Source organism: Fusarium proliferatum, assembly GCF_900067095.1.
Source record: "Fusarium proliferatum ET1 genome assembly, contig: FPRO_scaffold008, whole genome shotgun sequence".
Classification (NCBI taxonomy): domain Eukaryota; kingdom Fungi; phylum Ascomycota; class Sordariomycetes; order Hypocreales; family Nectriaceae; genus Fusarium; species Fusarium proliferatum.
Window position 1 is genome coordinate 1,006,576 of NW_022194797.1, and position 25,298 is coordinate 1,031,873.

The 25,298-nt window shown below is 48.4% G+C and overlaps 9 protein-coding genes and 2 non-coding genes across 11 annotated transcripts; 3 read left to right on the forward strand and 8 right to left on the reverse strand.

Annotated features, from left to right (window-relative positions):
* Positions 1-43: 43 nt before the first annotated feature.
* On the reverse strand, positions 44-1,712 carry FPRO_14070 (TPO4-Proposed vacuolar polyamine transporter; the record flags this gene model as incomplete). The annotated part of the gene is made up of 3 exons (XM_031219054.1): positions 44-951; positions 1,008-1,390; positions 1,438-1,712. 3 exons carry the CDS (start codon positions 1,710-1,712, stop codon positions 44-46), a joined length of 1,566 nt encoding a protein of 521 aa, XP_031084851.1.
* A 922-nt stretch (positions 1,713-2,634) lies between these two features.
* On the reverse strand, positions 2,635-3,159 carry FPRO_14071 (uncharacterized protein; the record flags this gene model as incomplete). Its single annotated transcript, XM_031219055.1, has 1 exon — positions 2,635-3,159. One exon carries the CDS (start codon positions 3,157-3,159, stop codon positions 2,635-2,637), a length of 525 nt encoding a protein of 174 aa, XP_031084852.1.
* A 673-nt stretch (positions 3,160-3,832) lies between these two features.
* FPRO_14072 (uncharacterized protein) lies at positions 3,833-5,495 on the forward strand (the record flags this gene model as incomplete). The annotated part of the gene is made up of 2 exons (XM_031219056.1): positions 3,833-3,959; positions 4,006-5,495. The coding sequence occupies 2 exons, from the start codon at positions 3,833-3,835 to the stop codon at positions 5,493-5,495; spliced, it is 1,617 nt and encodes a 538-aa protein (XP_031084853.1).
* A 389-nt stretch (positions 5,496-5,884) lies between these two features.
* tRNA lies at positions 5,885-5,979 on the reverse strand. Its single transcript has 2 exons — positions 5,942-5,979; positions 5,885-5,920 (listed from the first exon to the last, which is right to left on the reverse strand). It is a non-coding gene; the product is annotated as a tRNA-Ile (tRNA).
* Positions 5,980-6,535: 556 nt separating this feature from the next.
* Positions 6,536-9,886, reverse strand: FPRO_14073 (uncharacterized protein; the record flags this gene model as incomplete). Its single annotated transcript, XM_031219057.1, has 1 exon — positions 6,536-9,886. One exon carries the CDS (start codon positions 9,884-9,886, stop codon positions 6,536-6,538), a length of 3,351 nt encoding a protein of 1,116 aa, XP_031084854.1.
* Positions 9,887-10,372: 486 nt separating this feature from the next.
* tRNA lies at positions 10,373-10,455 on the reverse strand. Its single transcript is given in 2 exon segments — positions 10,373-10,408; positions 10,419-10,455. It is a non-coding gene; the product is annotated as a tRNA-Lys (tRNA).
* A 2,662-nt stretch (positions 10,456-13,117) lies between these two features.
* Positions 13,118-15,434, reverse strand: FPRO_14074 (uncharacterized protein; the record flags this gene model as incomplete). Its single annotated transcript, XM_031219058.1, has 5 exons — positions 13,118-14,285; positions 14,333-14,419; positions 14,470-14,625; positions 14,681-14,911; positions 14,962-15,434. The coding sequence occupies 5 exons, from the start codon at positions 15,432-15,434 to the stop codon at positions 13,118-13,120; spliced, it is 2,115 nt and encodes a 704-aa protein (XP_031084855.1).
* Positions 15,435-16,459: 1,025 nt separating this feature from the next.
* Positions 16,460-17,780, reverse strand: FPRO_14075 (uncharacterized protein; the record flags this gene model as incomplete). Its single annotated transcript, XM_031219060.1, has 2 exons — positions 16,460-17,492; positions 17,545-17,780. 2 exons carry the CDS (start codon positions 17,778-17,780, stop codon positions 16,460-16,462), a joined length of 1,269 nt encoding a protein of 422 aa, XP_031084856.1.
* Positions 17,781-19,436: 1,656 nt separating this feature from the next.
* FPRO_14076 (uncharacterized protein) lies at positions 19,437-21,255 on the forward strand (the record flags this gene model as incomplete). The annotated part of the gene is made up of 3 exons (XM_031219061.1): positions 19,437-19,873; positions 19,925-20,189; positions 20,236-21,255. The coding sequence occupies 3 exons, from the start codon at positions 19,437-19,439 to the stop codon at positions 21,253-21,255; spliced, it is 1,722 nt and encodes a 573-aa protein (XP_031084857.1).
* Positions 21,256-22,821: 1,566 nt separating this feature from the next.
* Positions 22,822-23,226, forward strand: FPRO_14077 (uncharacterized protein; the record flags this gene model as incomplete). The annotated part of the gene is made up of 1 exon (XM_031219062.1): positions 22,822-23,226. The coding sequence occupies one exon, from the start codon at positions 22,822-22,824 to the stop codon at positions 23,224-23,226; it is 405 nt and encodes a 134-aa protein (XP_031084858.1).
* A 229-nt stretch (positions 23,227-23,455) lies between these two features.
* FPRO_14078 (uncharacterized protein) lies at positions 23,456-24,991 on the reverse strand (the record flags this gene model as incomplete). Its single annotated transcript, XM_031219063.1, has 2 exons — positions 23,456-24,059; positions 24,126-24,991. The coding sequence occupies 2 exons, from the start codon at positions 24,989-24,991 to the stop codon at positions 23,456-23,458; spliced, it is 1,470 nt and encodes a 489-aa protein (XP_031084859.1).
* Between the last annotated feature and the right edge of the window lie 307 nt (positions 24,992-25,298).

Genomic DNA, 25,298 nt, shown 5'->3' on the forward strand with positions numbered 1-25,298 from the left:
GGTACCAAAAGCCGATCTCAAGCCCGAAAATCAGTTGTATCTATTACATCGTGTGCACCTCGGGAATGGCGGTCCAGCGAGTACCGTATCTACTCTTGCTACGCCAATGGGCTCCAAACCAATAAAGAGCAAAAGGAAATGATGTCATGACACCAGAGATAATGCCAAAGAGGCTGAAGGTCCAGGCTCCGCCCAGGTTGGTAAGCATGTCGAGGATGAAAACTGGTACAATGCCTGCGCAGGCCAATCGAAAGCATGCCGCCGTGGTGAGTGCGGATAGAGTTCCAGCTGGCGGATACGCATCGAACAGATAAGAAATGAACGAGATGAGGACCATAGCATTCCCCCAGACATATACTGCAGTACCAGAAATTGGAGCCAGGTAATGTATGCTCGGAGTCGCGGTGAAGGCAACCCAGAACAGAGAACCAGCCACCAAGAATGCTCCGAACATGGCTGGAACAAGGCGCTTCTCAATATCTTCCATGCTTCGCTTAGCTCGACTAGAGAGTAGAGCCTCGATCAAGGAGGAGGTAAGAAGTGCTAGTATCACTCCAACGATAGCGGAGACGAATGCCAGACCAGATTGCCTGACTCCGAATCCATAAGTGGCGCCCAATGCAGCTGGTACAGAAATGAACCACTGGAATACAACTGCAAAATTGAGGCCAAGGTAGAGAGAGATCAAGATGACGAGGGGTTCTGCAAAGAGCATTTTGACTGGTGTAACAACGGTGATACGGGTCATCTCAGAAAGTGTCACACCGCTTTGAGCGCATGGAAGTCTGATACCGCTCTTGTTGTAGCGAATGCGGGTTCGTAGAATCTCTCGACCGTATGTTTCAGGCATGAAGGAGCCAAATGCAAGGGCTGCGGTGGCGAAGATGAGAGTAACCCATGAGAGCCAGGCGGGCCCTTTGGCTGCGAAGACAAAACCGCCGATAATAGGGCCTACAGTCACAACAGTCAGTTCTTTTTCTACATTCAAGAAAACGCTCAGAACATACCGGCGGCGGCCCCTAGATAAGAGGCAAGAGTCAAGAAGGAGTAATATGTCACGGTCTTATTGGCAGACCAGACATCAGCGAATGTGCCTTCGATCAAGACAACGCAAGGACCACCAAAAAGTCCGGCCAGGAAGCGAAAAGCCAACAGTGTCGATGTGTTTGTCGCGAGACCGATCACGATCACACAGAGGCAGAAAAGCGGGAAGCTCGTGAAGTAAATAGGTCGTCGGCCGTATCGCTCAGAGAGATGCGGAGTGTAGATAGGTGCGAAAAAGACGCCAAAGAATGGCATGGTGAAACCGAGAACAGCGACACGCTGTGAGACACCAAAAGCCTCTGGGATGGCACCGATGGCTGCTGTGTAAGTGGTTGTTCCATACATGCTCCTTAAGTTAGTATCTTTCGTCATTTCATGGCGTGGATAACTTACATGACAAACACAAACAAGAATGCACAAACCGACACGTAGATCTTCTTGAGAATTGACCAACTCATGGGGCTATCAGGATCAGTCGGTGACAGGTTATGTCCTCCAGATCCTGCATTAGCCCTGATGCAAGGCTCGTGTTCATCGTCAGGTGTGTGTCGACCGTCCATGTTTTCTGTATGTGACGCCGCGTCGAAGGCTGCCATATTGGATGTTGGTTCGAAGCTTGTCATGTTGGAAGTCATGTCGTATGTCGCTGTTTGGTGGGCAGCGTCCATGTTGTTCGTATTAGAGATAGATGTTGGAAAGAATATGGATTAATCGAATTGTGTTAAAGCACGAGAGTGGTGTTGTTTGATGGATTGAACAAACAGGTGCCAAGGTCAATCGCTTATATACACCATTGCTTTGGACCCCAACATTGATGCCCTCATCATATTTCCTTGAAGAAATGCATCAAAGCTTACATAGCCCTGTCCCGAGGCGGAGCGACACCATTTCCATCAGCTCTTTGAGATAATCAAAATGAAGTTGCCAAATGCCGATCACAGTCTGGGGTCAAACCGAATAAGAACTCATTTTCGCCAATGTTTAATTGAAGCTTTGTCCCCCAGATAATCAGAATTACTGAATGCAGCAAGGCTGTTGACTTGGCTCCCGCAGGGCTGAAAATCTTAGCGCTTACACTGCAGTGAGGCTTGTTCTGCCTGCTTGTTTCGAGTCTCATAATCAGGATTGCCTAATTGAGTAAGCTGCTCAACGGCACAAGGGAGCTTCATAGCCTGAAGGATCAAAGGTCCGAACGAAAAATCGTATTTGGGAAACATTCCGGGGATCATGATGGGTTTGAGACCAACAGCTGCATTCTGGTTGAAACAGAAATTGACTTCAAACACAGCGGCATGCAGCCGACTACCAGCTGGCTACCCGCTGTTGACTATGATCCACAGCACATCTCGCACCTGTACTGTAGTAGCTTTACCCGCTGGGAGGCTAGAGGGGCCTAGCGCTTCTGTTGACGAGCACAAACATCACAATTAATACAGAGAAACGGCATTCGCATAAGTCTTCAGCTATCAGAGCGCCATTTGCATAATTGAAGAAAAGAAGCATTGATAGATTTGATACCGAAGTGAAATAATTACATGCTATCTGTTATGTACCCGTTCCCATCACCAATTCACAACCCCCAACACGTCATCAAGCAAAGTAGGCAGAGAAAGCAAGCAGACTCAGGATAGCCAAAACCATGGCAGGTTGACCAGTGGGACAACCCGACGCGCCATTCATCTCATCCTTCTTCATGTCATCTTTCTTTGTATCCATCTCGTCAGTCGAATTCATAGAGCCGCCATCAGATGTCAATCTTGCCTGTCCAAAGTTGGCGTCAAACTTCTCACACCACAGACCAACGTAAGAGAAGTCTTTTGCAGTATGGCCAGCATCAAGTTTGACCATGATGTCCATCTTCGAAGAGGTGTCGCTGATGCGCTCTTTGTTGATACGGAAGCCGGATGAGAGATCTTCAGTCTTGGATCCCCACCAGTAGAGAGCAGGTGCGGATGCGTCTTTGAGTTCGTAGTCGGTGATCTTGAGTTCAGTGTCGCTGACGACCTCAACTGTACCGCCGAGTCCAGCGTCCAGTGAAGACAGGGTACCAGAGTCGCCCATCTTGGCGGCCATGGCAGCGGAGGCAAAGAGAAGAGCGGCGAGCTTGAAAGCCATTGTGAAAAAAGAGAGGTAATGAAGTTGAGGTAAATGTTGGCTTTGCAGAAATGTCGCAGTAGACGGAAGTAGATTGTAATGCGAGTTGATTGCTGATGAAGCTGGTTTCATTGTCTGTCTCAATGTTCTTATACTGCCGTACCACTTCACCTCGATTCTATAAGAGGCAATTCAGATGATAGAACAAATAAGCCCCAGAAACAATTATCCGCCTCAGCGTTTGAGGCTAAATGTTTCACAGCAGGTCTTTGCCTAATTTTACCGTAAAATTAAGCTTGTTTCCATCCGCATTGCCCAAAGAGGAAATTCTGATTAGCGATGATGGTCAACGCAGCCAGCGCCCGCACCTCGAAGCATAGCCTCGACGCCACGTCAGGGATAGCACCAGAACATTTGATCAATCAACAATGTTTCTGATTTACCGTGCTAAAACATGAATCTCCTCAGCCCCAGGCCTAGCATTTATTTCTTTGGAATCTAGTCAGCCACAAGGTCCGAATGGTAAGTTTGATCAATCATCATCTGCAATAGCACCTTTGCACTGCCATGCTTTTGACAGTGTAGGCTTGTCCGTCAAGTATTTAGTGTTTGTGTTCTCCATTTTCATGTGCAGTATTGAACCACCGATCATTCACATCGACTTACACTTTTTGATCCTCCTTACCATCCGAAAATGACTGATCCCGTGATTATCGATCGCTATACTGCTGCCAGAGTTTACTTTAGCAGCGTTATTGGCTTAATATTCTTAGAATCACTTATTCCTTTCAGTATCTACGCCTTCCAAAGATACAACAAGTGTAGGAGCTTCATTTATCCACGTTTAAGCTTCGCTAATTCACCCAGATCGACGTCAAGATCGGAATGTCTTGCACTGGAGGATTACTGTCTGGCTTCACAAACTACACAGCTTCCCGCTTCCTCTCCCGTACTTCGACTGGCACGTCACCGATGCTGCTCGCTTCACTGCTTTTCTCGCACTGAACTTGATCTTCAGCGTACAATCCAACGAGTTTACGGCCGATTATACTCTGTACGGCTGGTTAGCAATTGCCAATGCTGGTCTCGCACTGCTGATGGCATCCCGTAACAATCTATTCGCATCACTTCTTCGTATTCCCAGTCCAGTCCTTCTCCAGTACCATCGCTGGATCGGCCTTGCAACAGTTGCTCATGCAACAGCCCATGTATCGTTCAATATCCAGCATTACATCGAGACAAAACAGGTCACCACCAGCTTTGGAAATCATCGGATCCAGGTAGGCTTGATGGCCTGGATCTCTCTAGCCTTACTGCTTCTTACAGCCCTACCGATTGTGCGACGCCGCTTCTTCGAAGTCTTCTACTACACGCACGCTCTGTTCTTTGTTTTCGTCGTTGGGGCTTTGATCCATGCGTCACATGGGCCGGAATTTATGCTTCCGGGACTTTTGCTCTGGGGCATTGATCGAGGAATCCGATTTACGTACAACTTTCGAACCATCCAAGTGCAGAGTGTCGAGGCATTCGAAGGAAACGTTACAAAGTTCAAGGTCAAGGGTCTGAGGACTCGTACTCCCGGACAGGTTGTCTGGCTCCAAATCCCAAGGGTGTCCTTTGTGAACTGGCATCCATTCACTGTCGCCAGTGCACCGAATGATCCTGAGAAGACTGCGACAATCGCCGTCCGAGGTCTTGGGGGCTTCACCAAGGCTGTACAGTACGATGACTGCAACGGTGATGTAAATTCGCACGGATGCGATTCCTTGGACTCGAACAGCATGATGGCTCATCCGCTCAAGATGCGTCTTGATGGCCCATACGGTGTTGAGTCACTGTCCTGGGGCTTGCTACCAGTCACCGTCCTCGTCGCCGGTGGCATTGGAATTACGCCAGGTATCAGCATTGCGTCTCATATCATCAGACAAACGGGTATTGATGTAGGTAGTCATTCCGCGTCTCACGTTCATCTTCTTTGGGTCGTCAGATATGCCCAGCATATCCAGTGGTTCGCAGATGAACTTGCTGAACTTGCCAATGCATGTGCAAAGCCAGATTCGACAACAACTCTTGAAATAGCGATATTTTTAACTGGTGGAGGGCATCATGATGCTCAAATGAACGACCCATCTCATGAAATGCAGATCATGAGCTCGCCGCACCCTTGGTCTATTCATTCGGGACGACCAGATCTAAAGCAGTGGTTCAGGCAACTCAAGTCTAACAATCTTGGCATGGATGCAGCCGTGAACTTATGCGGACCAAGGCAACTCATTGAACAAGGTAGAGCGGCTGCATGTGGTGTTTCCGATAGAGAAGGACTTTTCTTTGTACAGGAGGAAGTGTTTGAACTGTAGACTGTTATTTACGTTTTCTATATAGCTAGATACCCAATTGATCATTATATTCTAATGGGAAACACACTTCTGAGTAATTCCCATTATACAGTCATCAATTCCCATCCTAAATTTATTAAAAATGTAGTCTAAACTGGTCTAAATAAAGATATTCGTCTAAGTCTTTCCTCACTGAAGTTTGCTACCGCTAATCAGATTGCTGCTATCAAGGCCCACTTCTTTATCTTATCTATCATAGACATCTATTTCCTCGGCGCCTGAAGTGCTGGCAGGGACAAGCGAAAATAGCCGCCGCAGCCTTAACACCAACGCCACCTCTAATCCGCCGGCAAAAGCATATCACGATAGTTACAGAGATGGCAAAAATAACATTCGGAAGGCGATGGGATTGCTCCCGCCAGGGCTTGAACCTGAGACCTTCGCATTACCGGATACTCGGAATGAAGTATTAGTACGACGCTCTAACCAACTGAGCTACGGAAGCCGTCCGAATGCGTCGAAAGCCGAGGCTCTCCAACGGTTGAGGATTCTCCAGCACGTGGGTGACCAGTTTCTCGATTGCGTTGCACATCTCTGTGGTATCCTGCCCTCAATTCATGGGCTTCTGGAATATGTTCTGTGGCTATAGTCGTGCAACTGTATCAGGTTCTCAAAGACTTACACGAAAACGGCACGCTCCGATTTGCGCAGATGCCGACATCCGTGTCCCAAGCAGCTTACAACTCAATATTTCGGCCTCACGTCTCTTTATTCACTGTTGCAAAGATGCTAAGTTTTCTCAATCAGGCTCCTGCTTTTCAACTTACTGGGCATAATCTTGTTCTATCTCTCTGGTCTTGACAAAAGGAGTGCCATAAATCGCTTCGACTGATCGGACTAAATTTGTTCCAAATCTGTTACTTGGTTGTGAAAGAACGGACGTACTTCAGTCTAAAGTGAATTGATATCTATTCAGTGCTATCTCCTGTGTTGGAAATGCACCAGTCCTAAGATCCGTCCACTCATCTAACCGTCAATTTAGATACCTCACACCTTCACTCCTACTGCCTATCAAATACCAAGAGGCTCTGAACAGCCACTCTTCCAAACGCACTCTCCAATAGCCTCTGTCGTCCACGATGAAAAGGAAACTCCGCCACAACCATGACGCTAATATCCTCTGGTCGTACGCCAACCTTGACCAGCAACTCGAGCACCGCCACGAGCGTTTCTCCAGTTGCGAGAACATCGTCAACAACAACCACTTTACTGCCTTTGTCAATTGTGTTGGCGTTCATCTCAAAAATACCCTTATCCGTCGCGCCGACTATGTGAGATGAGATGTGCGACAAGCATCTCTGAACAGACACCGTAGGCGGTGGGAATTTATTGCCTTTTACGATGGGAACCAGACGTATAGCTGTTTCCAGTGCTAGAGGCGAGGCAAAGACATACCCACTGGCTTCGCTGGTTACTACAACATCCACCTTGTCCCAGTCACCTAAGAAGTGACTCTTCAGGAGCGAAGTGCACAGCGCGAGTCCTCCGTTCTGTTGGGCCATATTCAGCACGTAGCGAAAGTCGATGCCTTTGCGTGGAAAGTTCAGTACTGTTGGCACCATGCCAGCCAGGTTCTGAAGCTTCATGCTCATGAAGGGAATAAGACGCTGGTTGGCAAACCACATCACCGCTTCCTCTCCATTCGCTTCGTTCTCAAAGGTGAAGTTTGGTAAGTAGATGTCTTCTGCAGACATGTATTCTTCGCTGTCTGGTGTTTTACACTTGTTTTCGTCTCCCCATCTTCGCAAGTTTCGCGTGGCCTTGCTCGCCTGAACCCGAACGTCGATCAGCCTGGCATCCTGAACAAGGTGCGATAGCGCTGCACGCGGGGCCGTTTCCGTCATGCCAGTGATGAACAGCACATCCGAGCCATCTTCTTCCAGCACTTCGAGAAAATGGTTCTCTGCCGCAAAATGACCTGCCCCCAGTTGGCTCTTGTAGAAATCATTAAGAGACTTCTGGTGCTGTTCTTTGTAGGGCCGATCATTGAGAAGACGGACAGGATCAGCACCTTTTGCTGCTGCGTATTTTCTCTTGGTTACCTCGCTGATGCTGACCACCCGACTACTATATCCATGTGCCTTGAAGACGACAGACCAGACACCAGCACAATAGTCCTTACCAGCACCGTGCTCACCGGTGACAAGAATGACGAGCTTCTGTGGCAGACCGATAAGCGTCAGAGGGCAAGTATACGCGAGGATGTTCTTAGGGTCAAATGCTTTCTTGAGTTTAACCAGCCTTCGGCGATTGGGGCCGAAAGCTTTGGTGGCCAAGATACTATCTCGAGGATCAGGGCCAAGATCTGCACCGTAGACCCCTTTGCTCATTGGCAGGAGCTCGTTCACAACCCGGTAGACCCAGCGAACAACAGCGTCAGCAGTGTGTGTTCCATCATATTCTCTGGGCCAAATGCCAGTGACGATGCAAGCAAAATCCCAGTCTCTGCAACCAAAAGCAGTCTCTTCAGATGCAACATGTCTCACGGCTTTACCACCATGCACAAGGTTTAAATAACAGTAGGGCGTAGGGCCATCCCTCGAGGCCCTTATCAAGACCTTCATGATATCTGGGTTGGCTATGTCCTTCAGAAAAACGCATCGTTTGAAGGCAGAAGTCTTGCTACCCCCATGTCCTGCATGCATCTTGGATACGTACATCTCCTTGTCGAAAAGCTCAACAGCATCAATTGTCTTCGGAGGTGGTGCCGTAGAAATGTCACCCTCCAAGGAACATAAGAAAGTGGTCATTCCACAACGTATCCGTCCACCTTCGCAGTACAGGTAAAAGTCTGAAGAGATATTGTGAGGATACAGGCTGGATACCTCACGACTCTTAGTTGTCAGTGTCTTCTCAGCGTCATGACCGTTTGGCTGACCGTAATTACGCACTGAGAACACCTGGGCTGTGTAAGTCTTGAAAGTAACGCTGATGACAATACCGAAGTTCGTTCCGGCTCCCTTCAAGGCCCACAATAGTCCCTCGTCCCGTTCGTGACGAACGGCATTCGGAGGTCGATGTTGTTCAGGAACGTAACCGATGCAGAAAACTTGACCGCTAATCACATCAACCATGACAGCACCGACGATAGCGTCGCAGGCGAGGCCACAGTGTCTGGCCAGATGTCCAATGCCGCCTTGGAGCCAAAGACCTGCACCAACACTCGGTCGGGAGCCCAAAGGCACTGTGACACCCACAGCCATGGTCTCACGGATGATGTCCCCCGTCTTACACCCAGCTTCGGCGACAACCCAACATTCCGTGTCTACATCTTGGGGTGGATTGACGACGTGGACTTTGTCGAATGCACTCATGTCAACGGAAACTACACCAGGCCAAAGGCAATGATCGCTGTGGCCACCACCCAGGATCGCCAAGCTGGTTCCGTTGTTCAGTGCCCATCGAACACACGACTGAATCTGGCTGATGTCCAATGGTCTGACAATAGCGGCAGGTCTGTTGTGTAGCGCCTGTCGATTTTTGACTTTGTACGGCCTGGGTACTGATGGTACGCGGGCGGTCAAGTCAGGTAGCTGGTTGGCATGTCGAGTCATTGCTATCATGATTTCAGGTGAGCTGAATATGAGATGGCCTGGGTAATCGTCGTCATGGCCCGCCAGTTCACGGCAGATCGTCCGCCACTGAGCCTGACGGGTCTCATAGAATACTCCGGTTGTCAAACGGTATCCGACAATGAAGCGAGTGAAACTATCGATGGCTTCATCATCGTCTTTGATAGCTACAATGCGATTGGGGAAGGACAGCGAACGGTGACAGACCAGGTTGTCGAAAATGAGAGAGCCAGCGCGGTGAAAGATAATGACCATACCGTCAAGCGGGTCTTCAGGCAGCATCTCTATAGTATGCCTGATGATCTCCTTTTTATTTTTCAATCCATACAAGCCATGGCAGAAGATGATGACGTCGTACTTCTCGCCCGGGCAGCTCCCTTTTATAAAAGGAGTTGGGCGAACAAGCGAATAGTTCAAGGAGGGGAGTGGTCTCTCGTTCTCCCTAGGCCATAGCCATCTTTGGAGACTTTGAGTGTATTGAAAAGAGGGCTCTAGTGCGACGTATTTCGTGATACTCTTCCTCAGTGTGGCCGGTAGGTGCCCTAGAACACTTTCTGGGCCTGGGCCAACCTCCAAGACTGAGATCTCATCTCGTGTTGAGAGGGAGGTTATCAGTTCAGACAGTTGAGGAATCATGACCTTTTCCTGGTGCATCTGCTCGTCAGAGGCCTCGGCAAAGAGGCTGAGCCCATCGTCGTACTCTTTATCGTTCAATGGTTTCCGGGGCGCCTCATCGCCAACCTTTTTGAGGGCTTTCTTGAGGGCATGCAGAGTCGCCATTATGATGAAGTTGTAGTGCGATTGGTGGAGGAGGGTTGAGTGTCGAACTCAGAATGTTGACAGATAATGATGGGAAGAAGAAGTCCCGTTCTAGGCATTATATAGTATTATAATGTTCAACATGAACGCCACTTTATGTGCAAACTGATATCTGATGATGTTCTTTTATTTGTCTTCGTTTACTAGGTAAGTTGTGCTGAACCGACCTCATTAACTCCATGGCAAACACGGGAGCTTTCTGGCTCTGAATGCAAAAATCAACGAAGCGCATTGTGACATCTGAGTAAAGTGTCTAGCACCTTCTCTAAGTAGTAGGCAAACAGCAGGACAGGTCCTTTAATATAAGGACAAGAGGTTGACAACGCAAAAAGACAGCATGAATGAGTTTTAAACAAGTCACATAAATGCAAGCAAATCGCATTATGATGAAGAATGAGCAAAAAAAGAAAGCCTCGCAAACGCTCGCAATCGAATATTTATAGGAACAGCCCGATGCGGGGGTCGAACCTGCAACCTTGAGATCGCGTACTCATAAGAGTCTCACGCTCTACCGATTGAGCTAACCGGGCGTGGCTCTTATTGGATGACTGACTGTGCACTGCGTCGGTTTGTGAAGATTGCATAATCGTGTCCAGAGTTATGCATGCTAATGCAAGGTAGCCACTGCATAAGCACTTAGAACACTGCACAAGTCTGAGGCTTTACTGCAGGATAAAAGGACAACTCAGCTTGTGCCGAACGGAGTTTGCATGCGCCTGCTTGCTCGCTTCTGCCTCCAGTCAAGAAACATGAAGGGCAATCTGATGCGCCAGGCAACGACTATCTTTTGAAATGATGTGCTACGTTGATGTTGGTTTGACCATGGCACAGTGCAAGAGGTGAATGTTGGAGCGTGTACTCCGTACGTTGATAACAATGCGGAGAGAAATTGGGGAGTGCAAATGATACGTAGGCGATCTCTTATCGCGCGCGCGTCGCGTCTCCAAAGCTTTGATTTGGGTGAGCTATTTTAGTTTGTTCGCTCGCTCAGCGTCGAAAATAAGAATGGGATATGGCGTGCTTAGAATCGGGCTCCAAACTCGCCAAACGCATCTGCCACTCACTCATACCAAGCTAATCAGCAAATCTGCTATCTGATACTACTCAGGGAGCTTTATCATTAACTAGGCGGTACACGTTTCCCGATGATTTGTTTCTGTTACTGAATGTAAAATGCATCTCTAAGGTAGCGCAATGGGTTGGTCTTGCGGTACGAAGTACGCCATTTCCATCCTTATCTTATCATGTCCTAATCCGGGAAAAGGGCAGGCCACAACTACAGTCAACTTTGCTTGGCTTGGCATTGATGGTTGGTTTGTGAACACTACAAGCCTTAGAAACAGGCCACAGGTATTTGCATAACAAACTGGTGCCTTGTTTGTCATGATTTCGCTTCTTTTGAAAACTTGCATCTACCAGAAACCCTGATCGCTATGACACATCGCTACCAGAAAGATTCATTCTTTCAGCGTATCAGGTCTTTGAGAAATTCCGTCAACAGGTCTTCCCTCCATATAGTGTAGTGCGTCTCCCGGAATACTCCTTGTAGACCGCCTTTGGTAGCCTCTCTGCCATGTATCGTCCTATTTCTGGTGAAGTATTCTCGTCTGCAGACCCGTACCACAGTCTATACTCTCGTACTCGATGTCCTCCAGGTTGAAACCCCAAGGTTCAGTGTTGAGCTTCATCTCGAGGCCATGACCTGCCCCTCCTTGGGCATAAACTTGTCTGAAAACCCTGACAGCGGACTGGAAAGCGCTTGGTTTCTCCAGAACTTCTCGATCTTCCTCTCCAAAACCCTTGATCTCTCCAGACTGCTTCCATTTTGGCCGGGTCGGGATCCTGTGCCGCAGCGAGAAAGATGCTTTCCATGTACTTTACGAACTCTTCGTTCTGGTCTTTCCAAACCATCATGAGTTTCTGGATTTGTTCACTTTGACCGGCCTGACCAGCTTCCCAAGGCCCGATGCCAGCACAGATGCCAACCGCCAATAACTCCTCTCTAGGCAATGCTTGTGCACATGAGAGTGTAGCCAGTACCTCCACTCGTTTCAATGATGCGATAGTAGGGAAGTTCGAGATGCTGAATCAAAGCTCTCAGATCGGCTGGATAGTCCAAGACTCTTCGGTGCGAATGAAATGTGGAATTCCCGATACCTGGACGATCTGGGGCAATCTAGCGGACGCCCAGCTGTTTCGCGAGAGGGTGTTCAAATCCAGAGAGTGTGACTCCCGAATCTGGTGTTCCATGGATTTAAAGCACTGGAGTTCCTGTAGGATCGCCAAATTCGTGATAGCCAAGACTCCTACTGTCGGGGAGGTTCATAACCTGGCCTACTGCTGTCGAGATGGGCCTGCATCGCGTAATTGATGTTCTGGGTACCCGATTTGCGGTTAAGGGAAATGAATTATTGACGGCGCGTTTGATCGCGCCCGAGAATGACTAGCAAGAAAATATTTGTGGAAAGAAAATATTCATCGGGTCAGTGTTGAGGAATCTACGATCCGCCAAATTGGTCGAGCTCATCCTTTCTCCTGGACAGGATCGAGAAACGGCAATAATGCTGACCCGATATACTTGGCGGCTTTTTAGTGTGAGGCTCGAGAACGAGGGCTGCATCAGTCTGGACAAAAGAAAACTCCGATTGAAAGTTCTATGCATATACCGAATGCAAATACTACGGTACCAAGAGTGATAATCACTTATCTTCAATGCTTACATTCAGGGAATCACTAAGTTCTCTCTGCTGGTTTAAGCTCTCTGCTGGTTTAAGCTCTCAGCCATAAGTCTGAACTGCAAGTAACGCATTGCGTCTTTTGGACGCGTAAGTCAAGTTTAAAGATCGGGGATAAATATATTGCTGACAAGATATTGCAATGACAGCAAACACTGAGTAAGTCAAGAAACTCGTTCAGGGTTTCCGCAGACAATGAAACAGTGAGCTCAGAATCGGTCATGATGCATCCTAGCATCAGCCAAGTTTACTGAGCGGACTTGAGAAAGTTGCGATAAAATGGAAGCTGCAACTCATCATGGACGGCAGCAATGAAACAAGAGAGTGGATATCATGAAAATGTTGTAAAAGCTAAAGAACGGACGGTAGAACCATCATACTGATCTCATGAGCCATGACTCAATCTGAATACACTTATGGGCCCCCAACAGAACAACCGGTAACCAGTCGAAACCAGTTATCGAGCAGGAATATCCTTCTTAAAAGCCTCAACATCGAAGTGTGAGAGCAAAGTAGACAGCAAATTGCCGTTATCAGACCCTCCGATCTTCTCTAGATGCTTGTCTCGGTTGACGACACCCATAACAGCGTGCCAGTTGGAGATGTTCACATCCATATATGGAGGGAGACCGACGAAGGGGTTTCCGGGCTCATCCTTCTCCAGAATGTCTCTGGCATGCTTCAGCTCGGGAACCAGAGTGATATTGGTACCCATCCAAGAGTGAAGTCCATGGACGACACTCTCAAGGGCGCCAACGACCCAGGCATGGTGGGGGCTTGAGGCTTCACCGGCAATGATGACATCACCCGATGGCTGGATCACTCTGTTCCACATGGAGCTGAACTGCTGGGGTCTGAAGAACGCGAAAGCTCCAGCAGTGTTGGGATCCTCAGTCCAACTGTAGGCATGATGATCAACATAGCTCTTACTGATGAGAGTGTATAGATCCTTTTCACTCATCTGTTTGTTTCTATGCAAGATAGCCAGATCACGGAGCAGAAGCTCTTTCAGGGCTTGTTCATCGGCGACCTTCTGCCCGTGGTCTTTGTTTGTCGACATGAGACATCCAAGACGATCAGAGTCCTGCTGCCAGGTGTAAGAACACAGAAGAACAGCTGTCTTGGTCTTGGCGTCATAGATGTTGTAAGAAGGATATACACAAGTTCGCAGGGCGAGGTCGGAGTGGCCTAGACCTGCCTCGCGAATGTTGAAGTCCTTGAGATCGTGGATCCACCATGCGTGGCTAAACTTGATGGCCACTTTGCAGGACTGACCATAGCCTAAAGAGCGAATGGCTTGCTTGACCGGATATCTCAGGCCAGCTTGGCGAGTGTCCATGCGGCCAAGACATCCGAGGGTAGTAGTGGCCACGACGGCGTCGTAATGGCGATACTCAGATCTCTTACCAGCCACAATATCGAGCCTCACGTCCATCTTACCAATGGCACGAATAGCAGCGACTGGGTTGTGATATGTGGGCTTGCTAGTAATTCTCTCTTCCATCTTTTTGGCGAGCTGTTGGGCGCCACCGAGCACACAGAACCACTTGGTCTCAGGGCTGAACTCAAAGTCAAGGGACTCAAGAACAGTCTCACTGTGAGCTTGGTCGTACCAGTCAGTTCCTCTGAAAGATGTCAGTATCAAATAGGGTTCATAGTGGTGGCAACTTACCCGTTGAAGGTCTCGAGCCACTCGATGGTCTCATAGTTATATGGAGGTGGAGGGATGTCCTTAGGGAGTTTCACCTTCGGGTTCGCACTGGATGAATCAGCTTTGAGGGAAAGTCAGCAGCGTCAGAAAGTACTCACGTTCCCAAGAATTGTCGAGTACTGTATGTATCATATTCCATCAACATCTTCCAGCCTTTGTCACCAGGAGGAGTCTTCTCGGCATCTTCTTTTAGGGCCTGACGAAGTGGCTCAATATTGGCCTTTACAACCTCATCTGGTCCAACTTTGAGAAGCCTGATAAATATTCAGAATTGATTCCTAATCCTTCATCATTTATAAGGGAACTTACCTATGGTCAATACTGTTATCGGTATCAACTTGAAACGGGTCAACAGTGCCAGCAGATGTCTGAACACTCTGGTAAGAAGCGCCCCAAACGTTGATGTCGTTGTAGCACCAGGGGTTAGTATTGGGCGCGTTAGGTGACATATAATATGGGATGAGAGAACCATCCGGTGCGTTGGGGTTTGTCTTCAAGTCCGTCTTTTCCATGCCAAGCCTGCCAAAGAGCTCAAATGTGCTGGGCAGTATGAGCTATCAAGTGACATGTAGCACAAGGGACTGACTTACCGCTTCATGACCGGGTTGTCAGGAAATCGCATCGCACCAACATCATAGTAATCATGAGTATCACGTTGGCCACCAAAATTGTAAGTGAACAAGCGACCTCCAACTCGATCTGATCCAGCCGCCTCATGGATTTCATAGTCGAAAGAGAGAGGGATTGAACCTTTCTTCAGTTCGCTGTTGAGGTAGTCCAAGACAAGACCCGTGAACAAGCCAGCTGCTCCAGCGCCGATGACACCGATCTTGATGACCCGAGGCTTTTGAGCTTCATGGTCGTGGGGAGCGGATGACTTCTGGGGGGCAGGGGCAGGAGGGAGCTCCGAGGTCTTGGGAATAAAAGGAAGGGAACCTAGTTCGGAAGAATCATCGCTATGTTCAAGAAGGGCGTTCCAATCCTGTCGAATGGCTCTGTTGATGTGCTGGCGAGCCCATTGGTTTCTGATGGACAAGTCAGAGTTCAGATCAAGGAGAGACATGTCGATGGTTACAGTCTAGAAATGTGATTTGAAGGTGCAATGAGAAGTAAGTCTGCAATGAGAGCCTGAAAGAGAACCATGAAGAGCTGAGGAAAACGTGGTATATAGCATGATCAGGAGGAGGGCATTACGATTCAAACATCACTGTTATCTGAATACATCATCCGCCTCCATTCCTGGGATTTCAGCTGACCGCTCAATAATGTCTACGAATGGGATGCTTGAATGACACAGATTTACCTACAAAGCGCAACCATCACATGCTGTGCCGAGTTCAGCTTGACGCATAAAAGCAATACTACAACGCTGACAGCTGCAGAAGGCAACCACGAGTATGTGGTCCTCCAATAACTTTTGAGCGGTCGGAAAATTGAGCAGAAACTGAACCTAAGTTCCAAGCCACATCTCTACACTTCGATGCAATATATCCCATAGAGTTCAAGTCTGACTGCTTTCTTTAGCTGAAGTCCCATCCGGGGTTAGGAATGTGACAGCTGGCCCGTGTTGGAGCAACGGGAGAAATGAAAAAGGCGGGGGTGGCACAAGCCACGATAAACCTTCAACGACACTAACGGAACCTGCGAGTGACGATCACTGATGGGAATGTGACTTGGACTTGGAATTCTCAGTCGTGGGCAACTTTAGTGGCGTCTGGAGAGGACGTTTACCCCTCTTGCTTGAGCTTGGGGCGCGGATGTGTCTGGCCTCATTTTGGCTCATGCAAATTTGAACGGATAGGCCAAGAGACATGAGTTGACAGGTCATATCGTATTCTAGTTGATGCAGTAGGTACGCACCGCCAGAGAACTGTGAGAATGTTCTGATTTTGTCACCTTTCGAAGAAATGCAAATTTATGGAATTGCTTATACTATTAGTCTAAGATGAAGATAACTTGTCAAGACAAAGGATGTTATATTAGAGCTCAATTTAAACTCGCTATATAGTGGGTCAAAAGCCTTAAGTGCCCACAGCAAAGCTATATATACCTCCTAGAAAGTCCTAGCTACCTGGGTCACGTCACTATCTAGTGAGATACAAGAACTTGAGACAGCTTGTGACGGATGGTTGGCGCCAAAGTTCCAACTGTCACGTGAGGCCATGACAGACCGTTGAAGTCGAGGATGACATTCTGGGAGTACTGAATCTGGATGTACTCAATATTGACTGTCTTGGCAGCAGGAACGTCAATGTCGACCAGGAACCTGGGGACAGCATCACGCGGACCGTGAGAGGCAGGGGAAACAGTCTTCTTGTCTGTGCTATGGCACGCAGGAAGGTTGATCTGGGTTCGAACTCTGGAGAGCCAGTATTGAGCCGTGACTCTAACGGCGTTTGCGTTGCCGCTTCGGGCTGCAACTGAAGCAGAGCTGACACCAGCGTCGGCACCGATGAGGAAACCGATGTTGCTTGTTCCGCCTCCGAGGTTGGGGTTCTGGGCCTCTGAGGATACCTCAAAGGTTGTGTTCTCAATAATATTCTTTCCAACATTGGCGTTGCGGAGGATAGTGTTGGGATCAGTCAAGATAGCCTGCGTGATAGTGCCGGCCTTGTCAAAGCTTGTAAGATCCTGGGGAAGACGATGTGTGTTCTTGTTGGTTAGAGTCTGACTTCTAAACGGAATCTTCTGACCGTTGGCAATAAGGATGGGGGTGATGTCAACTGGCGAAAAGACGGGTGCGCCCTTGGCAGTGATGGTTGCCGTGAAAGACTGAGCGTTGATGGAAGTTCCGTGAGGAATAGATGCCATGCGCGACAGAGAAGCTGCAAGTACAGGCATTTGCTCACTGGCGGGAACGTGCATCCACAGACCAGGCTCAAAGTGGATGACGGGCTGCTTCTTTGGCGGCTTCACCATCTCAGTGATATCAGCAATTGTCTGGGTGTATGGCACACCGTTGAGCATGATATCAGCCTGAGTGTCAAGACCGCGGTTAGGGACATCGTCTAGACGTCCTTTAGCAAAGGCTAGGGATTCCGATGTAAGGTTGAGCTGGAGGATGTTGTCATTGGGATCCTCAGGTGGAGGAAGAATAGGGAGAGGTGTAGGAGTTGTTGTTCTTTCTCTAAATCAGTATACATTTCCAATGCTCTTTCAGGTGTTTTACTTACCCATTGGGGCGGAAAATGGTGTTAAAACCAAATCCGCTGTAGGTTCCAAAGAAGTGTGCCAGAACATCAAGCTGGGACATGGCAACATCACCACCAGCGGGGTCAACACTGGGGAAGCCATGGATGGGAACCAGGTTCTCTTGGTCCTCTGGCTGAATGGGGTCGAGAACGGTAGGACCGAACTTGAAGTCGTCACCCAAATCCATGGGGACCACGGGAGCAGTAGGGAGCATCATTGTGTGGATATTGTGCTTTGAGAGATTTAGTTCGACAGAGTTTGTCAATATTGGAACACTATTCTGGACGGCATTGATTATATATCTGCTATCGTATTACGAGCTTTGGTCATTATCAGCCCTAAAAGAGTGGCCTCCCTCCATCGACGAGCGGCTGAGGTTGAAAGGGTCCTAAGCTTACACCTTGCTGACCAGTAATAAGACTCACATTATAATCCAAAAGAACTTCAGTATGATTGGCTCTCAATCATCCATCGTTAAAAGAGCAAACATGGTAACGCCATCACATGGGATAATCCCAGACCTATCCATCCGTCTCTTGACGGACGTCGCATTGCTCATCCTCTATTCCCAAGTACCGGGCCGTACCTAGCCTTCTGAACCCATTTATAAACTAAACAACCAATGGCCACTAGAGCATTTTAGCTGCAAACCCAATCTCACTACCCTGAATGGAATGCGCGTGGTCTAGACCGGGACATGCGGCAGCCCTAAACCTCAACAAATGCACACTTTGAGAAAAGCTGAACTCTGTGGCTCGAGCTATTGATCAGCCATCACCAAAATACGGTAATCTTAGACCGTTTGTTCTCCGTTGCGTAAGCCACCTGGAGCGGCAAAATTCTGCCGTGCGTGAGCGAGCGCCGTTTAGTGTGAGTAGCTTGTTACTGCATTCGGTGAACCATCGTATTTAGAAGCCGCTTATCACACAGTAGTCCAACGTTATTCTTCAAAGAGAGATCCCTCGAACTCTAAATGAATTTGCAAGGGATAGTCTCAGAATTCGCCATTTACCGTTAATGTCTCACCTTTCTTTTGGCCACTCAAATCACCATGTCAACGCCGTGTTTCTGTTTCCCCTCCCCTCATTCAGCCTCCTGCAGTCCATGCTGACTACCGTGCTGCAAACGGTACTGGACGCGCGTAATATTCTCGCGATCTCCGTCCCGCTGTCACAACCTTGGCGTCAATAGTGCGACTGAGCTTATGTCTCATGCAAGCCATGACCTCCGCAAACAGTCTCGAAGTGTCTCTTCCCCCCGCACTGGCGCAGAGCTATCCGTAAAATGTCGGAAGTCGGACCCCGTGGTAGGTTGAAACGTGCCTAAAAAGTGGCTGGCTGAATACGGTTCTGCTGTGAAAGGCTATTGCTTATTGGTTGAGAAAGGTGATTGTACCACCAACCAATCTTACGCGCATGTGCAGTACAGTAAGTCTTACGTGTACCTACGTCGTATACGTGAAATTACAGTCAGAATTCACATGATCTTCACGCTTCAAGTGCCGGTGTCTCAAGGTATCGCTCTAGTGAAAGATGGAAACCAGGTTAGGGGATTCACTTGTAACATCATTTCAATAGCTCCATTGGTTGCCTATTCAGACATGATCCCTGGGACCAAGCTCAGCCGCATCCCCAACCGTTGCAGCCACTACGCATGTCTCAGGATGTTAGGAATGATAGACCGCTAATCTCTAGTGCGGACCGTCCGCACATGTGCTTGATAAGTCGAAAGCCAGTGTGATCAGCCGCCGCTGTTTTGCTCAGCGGCCAGCATCGCCCCTCTTGGATCTTGGCAGGCAAGAAGAATATAAGGGACGTCTAAAGCCACAATTCTTCTGCCAATCACCACAAACTCAACGCCCATCACAATCATCATGCTCAAGATCAAAGATTTTCAAGGGATGCAATACTCCCGAGACACTTCATCTCAATTTGGCCAAAAGGATTACAAGTTCTTCAACCAGCAATATGCCACCACCTCTTACCAGACAGAGCATGACATGAACCCAGCTCTCATCGTCCAGCCCAAGGAAGATGAAGACGTCATCAAGGCTGTTCAATGGGCGAGGGACAACAAGGTCAGCGTCGCTGTCAGGTCGGGGGGCCATCAGTATTCTGGTGCCTCTTCTACCGGTGGCAAGAACATCCAGATTGATCTCACCAACACTTACAAGGATATGATGGTCCTGGAAGAAGACGGAGTTCCTGATGACAGAGCCCTGGTTCTGGCTGGTGTGAGCAACAGACTGCAAGACTTTAATGACTACCTTCGTTCGGTCAATCTATTCGTGCCCCACGGGCAATGTGCCTAGTAAGTCTAATGTACAGACTACTGCAAACTATTGAAGCTAATTCCACTCAGCGTCTGTACTGGTGGTCACGGTCAAACTGGTGGCTATGGTCAACTCGGCCGCAGTTTTGGTCTTTTTGGCGATCACATTATCAAGATCCGTCTGATTGATCACAACGGCTCCATTCAGAACGTCACCAAGGAGAGTGACTCTGAGCTCTTCTACGCCATCCTCGGTGGCAGCCCGGGAAACTTCGGCATTATTACTCATTACACCGTTGAGGTTTATCGCGCTTCCAGCTACATGGGAACTGTCGCTGGTCCTAATGGCTTCAAGGTATGGAAATTTGCCACTTTCTGTAAAATTACGCTAACAGTCTCAGGGACCTCACGGTCTGAAGGGCCTGTGGATCTATGAGCCCAAGGTACTTAGCCGTCTGCTGGGCTTCATTGCTAAGATGTCCGATGAAGGTACTGCCCCACGAGGCTACGATCTCTGCTGCAGTGTTCTCAGCACAGACTTCCCTGTTACTATGCTGTTCCCTTCGCTCCGAGATGACACAATTTGGAAGAAGATTCAGCAGAAGATCAAGTCAGCTTTAGCCAAAGATGTTCTTGATTTGCTCAATGGCAGCTTCCCTGCTATCATCGTCCTCTATGCCCAATGGTGTCCTACCAACAAGACCGACAAGTACGATTCTACCGTTGACAACTGGTTCAAGCAGTTCAGAGACCTTCAAAACGACTGGAGCAACCACACTCTTCTGATCAATGAATTTGATGAGGGCATGGACACGATGACTGGAAAGTGGATCTTCCCTAAGCGTCGAGAGTTCGAACTCCCCTATGTCAAGCGCACCTACGCTACAAAGTCGCAGACTCTCCAGAAGGACGGTTGGGTTGATGCTGTAGTCAAGCGTCTGGATTTAATCTACAATCCCCACCAGAAGCTTGACAACGACAAGAGCGATAAGGAAGGAGAAGTATACGATCACTGCAAGCTCTCGGTGCAGATCCAGTGCTTCGGCGGTAAGAACTCGCGCTTCCTGCTCAACAAGGACAACGGAACGTCCTACAGTTGGCGAGACTCCACTGTCGTCCAAACACTAGACTGTTTCCACGACCCTGGTGCCAAGTATAGGGAATATGCTCTCGGCTGGCAGAAGACCAACGATACTATCATGATCGGAGCCAAGAGCCCCTTCAGCAAGCAGGATCGCCGTGTGCTCTGGGGTTCTTGGGGAGACTGGGATATGAGTAAGCCTGAGATTTGGCAAGCATACTACGAGGATGCAGATAAGTATAAGAGACTTGGCAAGGCTAGGGCTAAGGCTGACCCGAATGGAACCTTTACTGCCAACCCGTTTGCCGTCACTGCTGTGCGCGATGGTACGAAACAGTAAATTCCACGCGGAAAGGTAAAGAAATATGGATAGCAATGGAAGTCTATATACATATATTAATACATCATTGCTGCTTCCCTGCATTTTGCAAGTTATATATACCAAAACCTTGCTGAGTCTCATCCACGAATACTGCCCTCGACCTTCCGAAATTAGTCAGTTCTGACTGTGCTGTTGGATCATTGATGGACTACCTTATTTATCAACCGAAAAGCTAGTTACTCTCAAAATTCGGTCGAAAAGGAGTAGAAAGCCGATTTATTTGAATGTGTGTCAGGATGAGCAAGATACGAATCTGAGGAAGGTAACAAAAGTTAGACGACCATTCTGAATGATACAAAGCAATTGGTAGGTTTAGCATAGTATTTGGCCTTTGAGTGGTCAATTTTGGCAAATTGTCTTATGACAAGAAGCCTCAATGATCGCTGAGATCGGTTGGCTCTACTGTGGCCACCAACATTGTAAAATGAAAACAAGGTCTAACTTAGAAATGACCCATGCAATTGCATTGAACCTGGTGATCTTGGTAGAAGGGCGCCATAATTGTTCCGGCCCCATAGCATACATAGCAAGGGCACTTTCGCCGTCCGTATGTCTGCTGATATACGAAGCATGTCGCTGTGTGACCACCAGGAGGGCAATGCTGCCAAATCTGTGGACATGGCACACTTGCCTGCCAGTATTGCCGTTGTATGAGTATGCCTCTACCCTGGCATACCAGGCAGTCTTGTTGGGGCGGCATTTACGATTCGTGAGGACGAGTGCTATATCTGTTCCCTTGAATAATTATGTTTGTGAATAAGACCTAGTATAGGCGAGAAAAGTGAAGATATTGTTTGCTTGCATTTGTAGTGCTTGGGTTCAGGGAGCAATGGGTGATTAAAAATTTCCAAGAAAGAAATCCGACTTTATGTACCAAGAGCAAGTCGGTGAATCAGTGATATGTATTTAGACTTGATCATGACTTTGAACCTCGGATTGTGAGGACGACTCAGAGCTGTGAATCAGTGGAGTCAATGCAGAACAATGTGTTATCCTCACCCCGCGAACTTTGATCAAATAGACAGGATCGATTGCGAACAAGTTCACTGTCAGATGCTAATGGCTTATGAATGGCTTTGCGGCAAATATTGATACAGATGATATACCATAGCCAGTGCCAAGGAGACCTCAAGAAAATAGTTTCTTATGCTTCTCTATAATATTCTACCCTGCCTTGAGTGTCTGTAGTAGTTGATCACAATGAAGACCCGAACAATGTAAGGGCTACGAAAGCACTACGAGACTCTGAGCATATTTTACGAGCCGGTTGCGCTATTTTCACATTGACATATTGTATCATAGACTCGACAAACGCCTTGGTTCCTTGGTCCTTAGTCCAACATCCTTTGGACTAAAGGTGAGTCATCGGCAAGCCCGGAATATCGTCAAGTGGGCCCCAGTTGGGGTATAAGAAAGCCCCGGCCTGGCCTAAAACCGAGGTTTTAAACTATGGGATAACTGCGGCCTATAAGGTTAACCTTAGCTCCCCAAACTTCGGCTTCATTCAAATTCGCTACCAACACAATGTCTGCTCCCATCGCATCCGCTCACCTTCGCGTGGCCCGCCCGACAAACAACATCGACGCCCTACTGCCCTTCTACGTCGACGGTCTGGGATTTAAGAAGATTGGCGAGTTTCGTGACCATGACGGCTTCGATGGTCTAATGCTTGGTCATGAGGGAGCAGGCTATCATCTCGAATTCACAGCGAAGCGCGGACATGACGCCGGTAGATCACCTACGCAGGACAATCTCATGATTTTTTACCTGCCCGAGAAAGAGAAATTCGATGATGCAGTTGCACGGATGGAGAAAGCGGGCATTGTTTCTGTCACGAGCTTTAATCCGTATTGGGATCAGTGCGGAAAAACATTTGAGGACGCTGATGGGTATCGCGTGGTGTTGGCAAATATGAGCTGGAATTTGTGAAGCGACATGTGAGCTGCCTCACAAGCGGTACACTGTAAGCTACATCATCTTCAACAATATTGACAAAGAGCTTCAGCTTCTCATCGCTCCCTTTGCCTTTGTAGACCAGCTACGATAATACTAATATACACAAGAAACAAGATCCCATCAAAACCTATGCCCCGGATATTCTTGACATTTATCCGATGGAGTCTTAGGTACTTGATAAGAGGTCTTCTTCCTCAACTTCCTAGTTCAGGACGGAGTGATGTTTACGGCCCTTATGCTTGCGGCTCTTCGGCCTTCTTGCACGGCATCCCTTTCCTGGCTCTTCCGTAATTTGAAGAATTGATGTGGCAGTTGTCGTAGAACGATGGGCGCTTACGGCAGATGGGTTTGCTGTAGCAGTCTTGGCGCCCTCATCAGCTGTGGCAGTCTTTGATCCAGAGGCAGTACGGACTGTCGCTAGGGATGTTGACCTTGGCTGACTCTCTGACGTCGTTGCAGTTGGTTCAGGGCTAGCAGCAGAGGGTTGTGCAGCTTGGATGTCAGATTCATCCAGATGATGGAGAAGAGAGCCCCAGCCAAGTCCATCATAGTGGCCCGAGCCTTCTCCCCAGGATCCAGCTCCGCCCTCGAATCCTCCGAAGAACTCCAAGGAATTGTTCAGATATGCCTTTGTCCAAGGAGCGTCAAGTCCTTTGATGTTGACGTAATGACTATAGAGCAGCTCCCAAGCCGGTCGAACGGCACCTCGAGAGGCTTCGCTGATAACATCGAAGGAGACTATGCCGTTTGTGTAGGGCTCGAATGGTACATCGTTTCCAAGATTGTATCGAGCAAAGTATTCGGCTCTGTATGCAGACGTTAGTTCAGCAGGCCTGATCACAGCGGGTTAAATAAGTAAAGGGCTCACGAACCCAAGTAGAATGCGGCTGTTGTTGTAGGCAAAGAGGTCTTCGCCCTGATTCCATGCCTGCTGTCCAATGGCACCCAGCACCTGGAAGTTCATCGCTGAATGGCCCTGGTCTCGGCCAGACTCTTGCCCTTGGCCAATTGCTTTGCCCGTACCAGGCTCTTTAACGATGTTTGAGATACCGTTATTGATAGCACCATTACCCTCACCGTGCTTGAAGTAGTCGACGGCAAAGTCCCAGGTGGTTTGGTTGTCGGTGAGGACTGCGATAGCCATAGCAGAAGCAATATTGCACTGTTCCCAGTTGGCGAAGAAGTGCTTGACATTGTGCTCTGACCCCAGGACGTGGTTGAGGAAATCGAGATTCATCGGCAAGAATATTTTGTTGAACATGCTGATGACTTTGGCTAGACCGTTCTTAGCGAATGGCTGGTAGTCGCGGAGAAGCTCTGCGGCGTTAGCAAGCTCATAACCTTGCAATCCTGCGGTAAGGTAGGCATCATCGCCCCCGCTGAGGATCTCCAGCGTATCTGCCCAAGCAACAAGGATGCCTGATGCGGTTTCTGCGTACTGGTCTTCTCCACTGACTTTCCAACGCAGAGCAAGGTTGAACGCAGCAGCCGCATCGTGCCATAGAACCTCCCCATTTTGGCCTCTGTTCACTTCTTTGACTGCATTGTTCTTGTAGTCAGCGCTGGAAAATGGGATGCTCGTCAGCTTATTCCACGACGCGGTCCAAGGCTCTTTTTTCTCGGCGAGCTTAGTTTTGATGCGACTAATATCGGTGTCGGTGACTAGCAAACCAGGGTGAGTGAAAGCATAGGAAAGAGGGAAAAGAAAAGAAAAAAAGATTGTGTAAATGAGTGTCATAATGAATGTAAACTGTTAATGAGCGTGGCGCTTGGCAAACGAGAGAACGAAAGAATGAATGTACAGGAGCCGATGAGTGAAAGTAAACATATCAGAAACACTTTTATCGATTTCGTGCCCTGTAACAATCCACATTAAGCGCCTGGTCAGGAGTATCAGGCCAAAAGTCTAAACTAAAAGCCCAAAGCCGCTCCAATCAATTCTAGCTTCAATGAGGTGGTCATTTAACTAGACAGCCCTGAAACCGCGCTATAGGCTCGAATAGAATCCTTTATTTCTCATGGCGGGGAAATCTTCATCCTGAAAC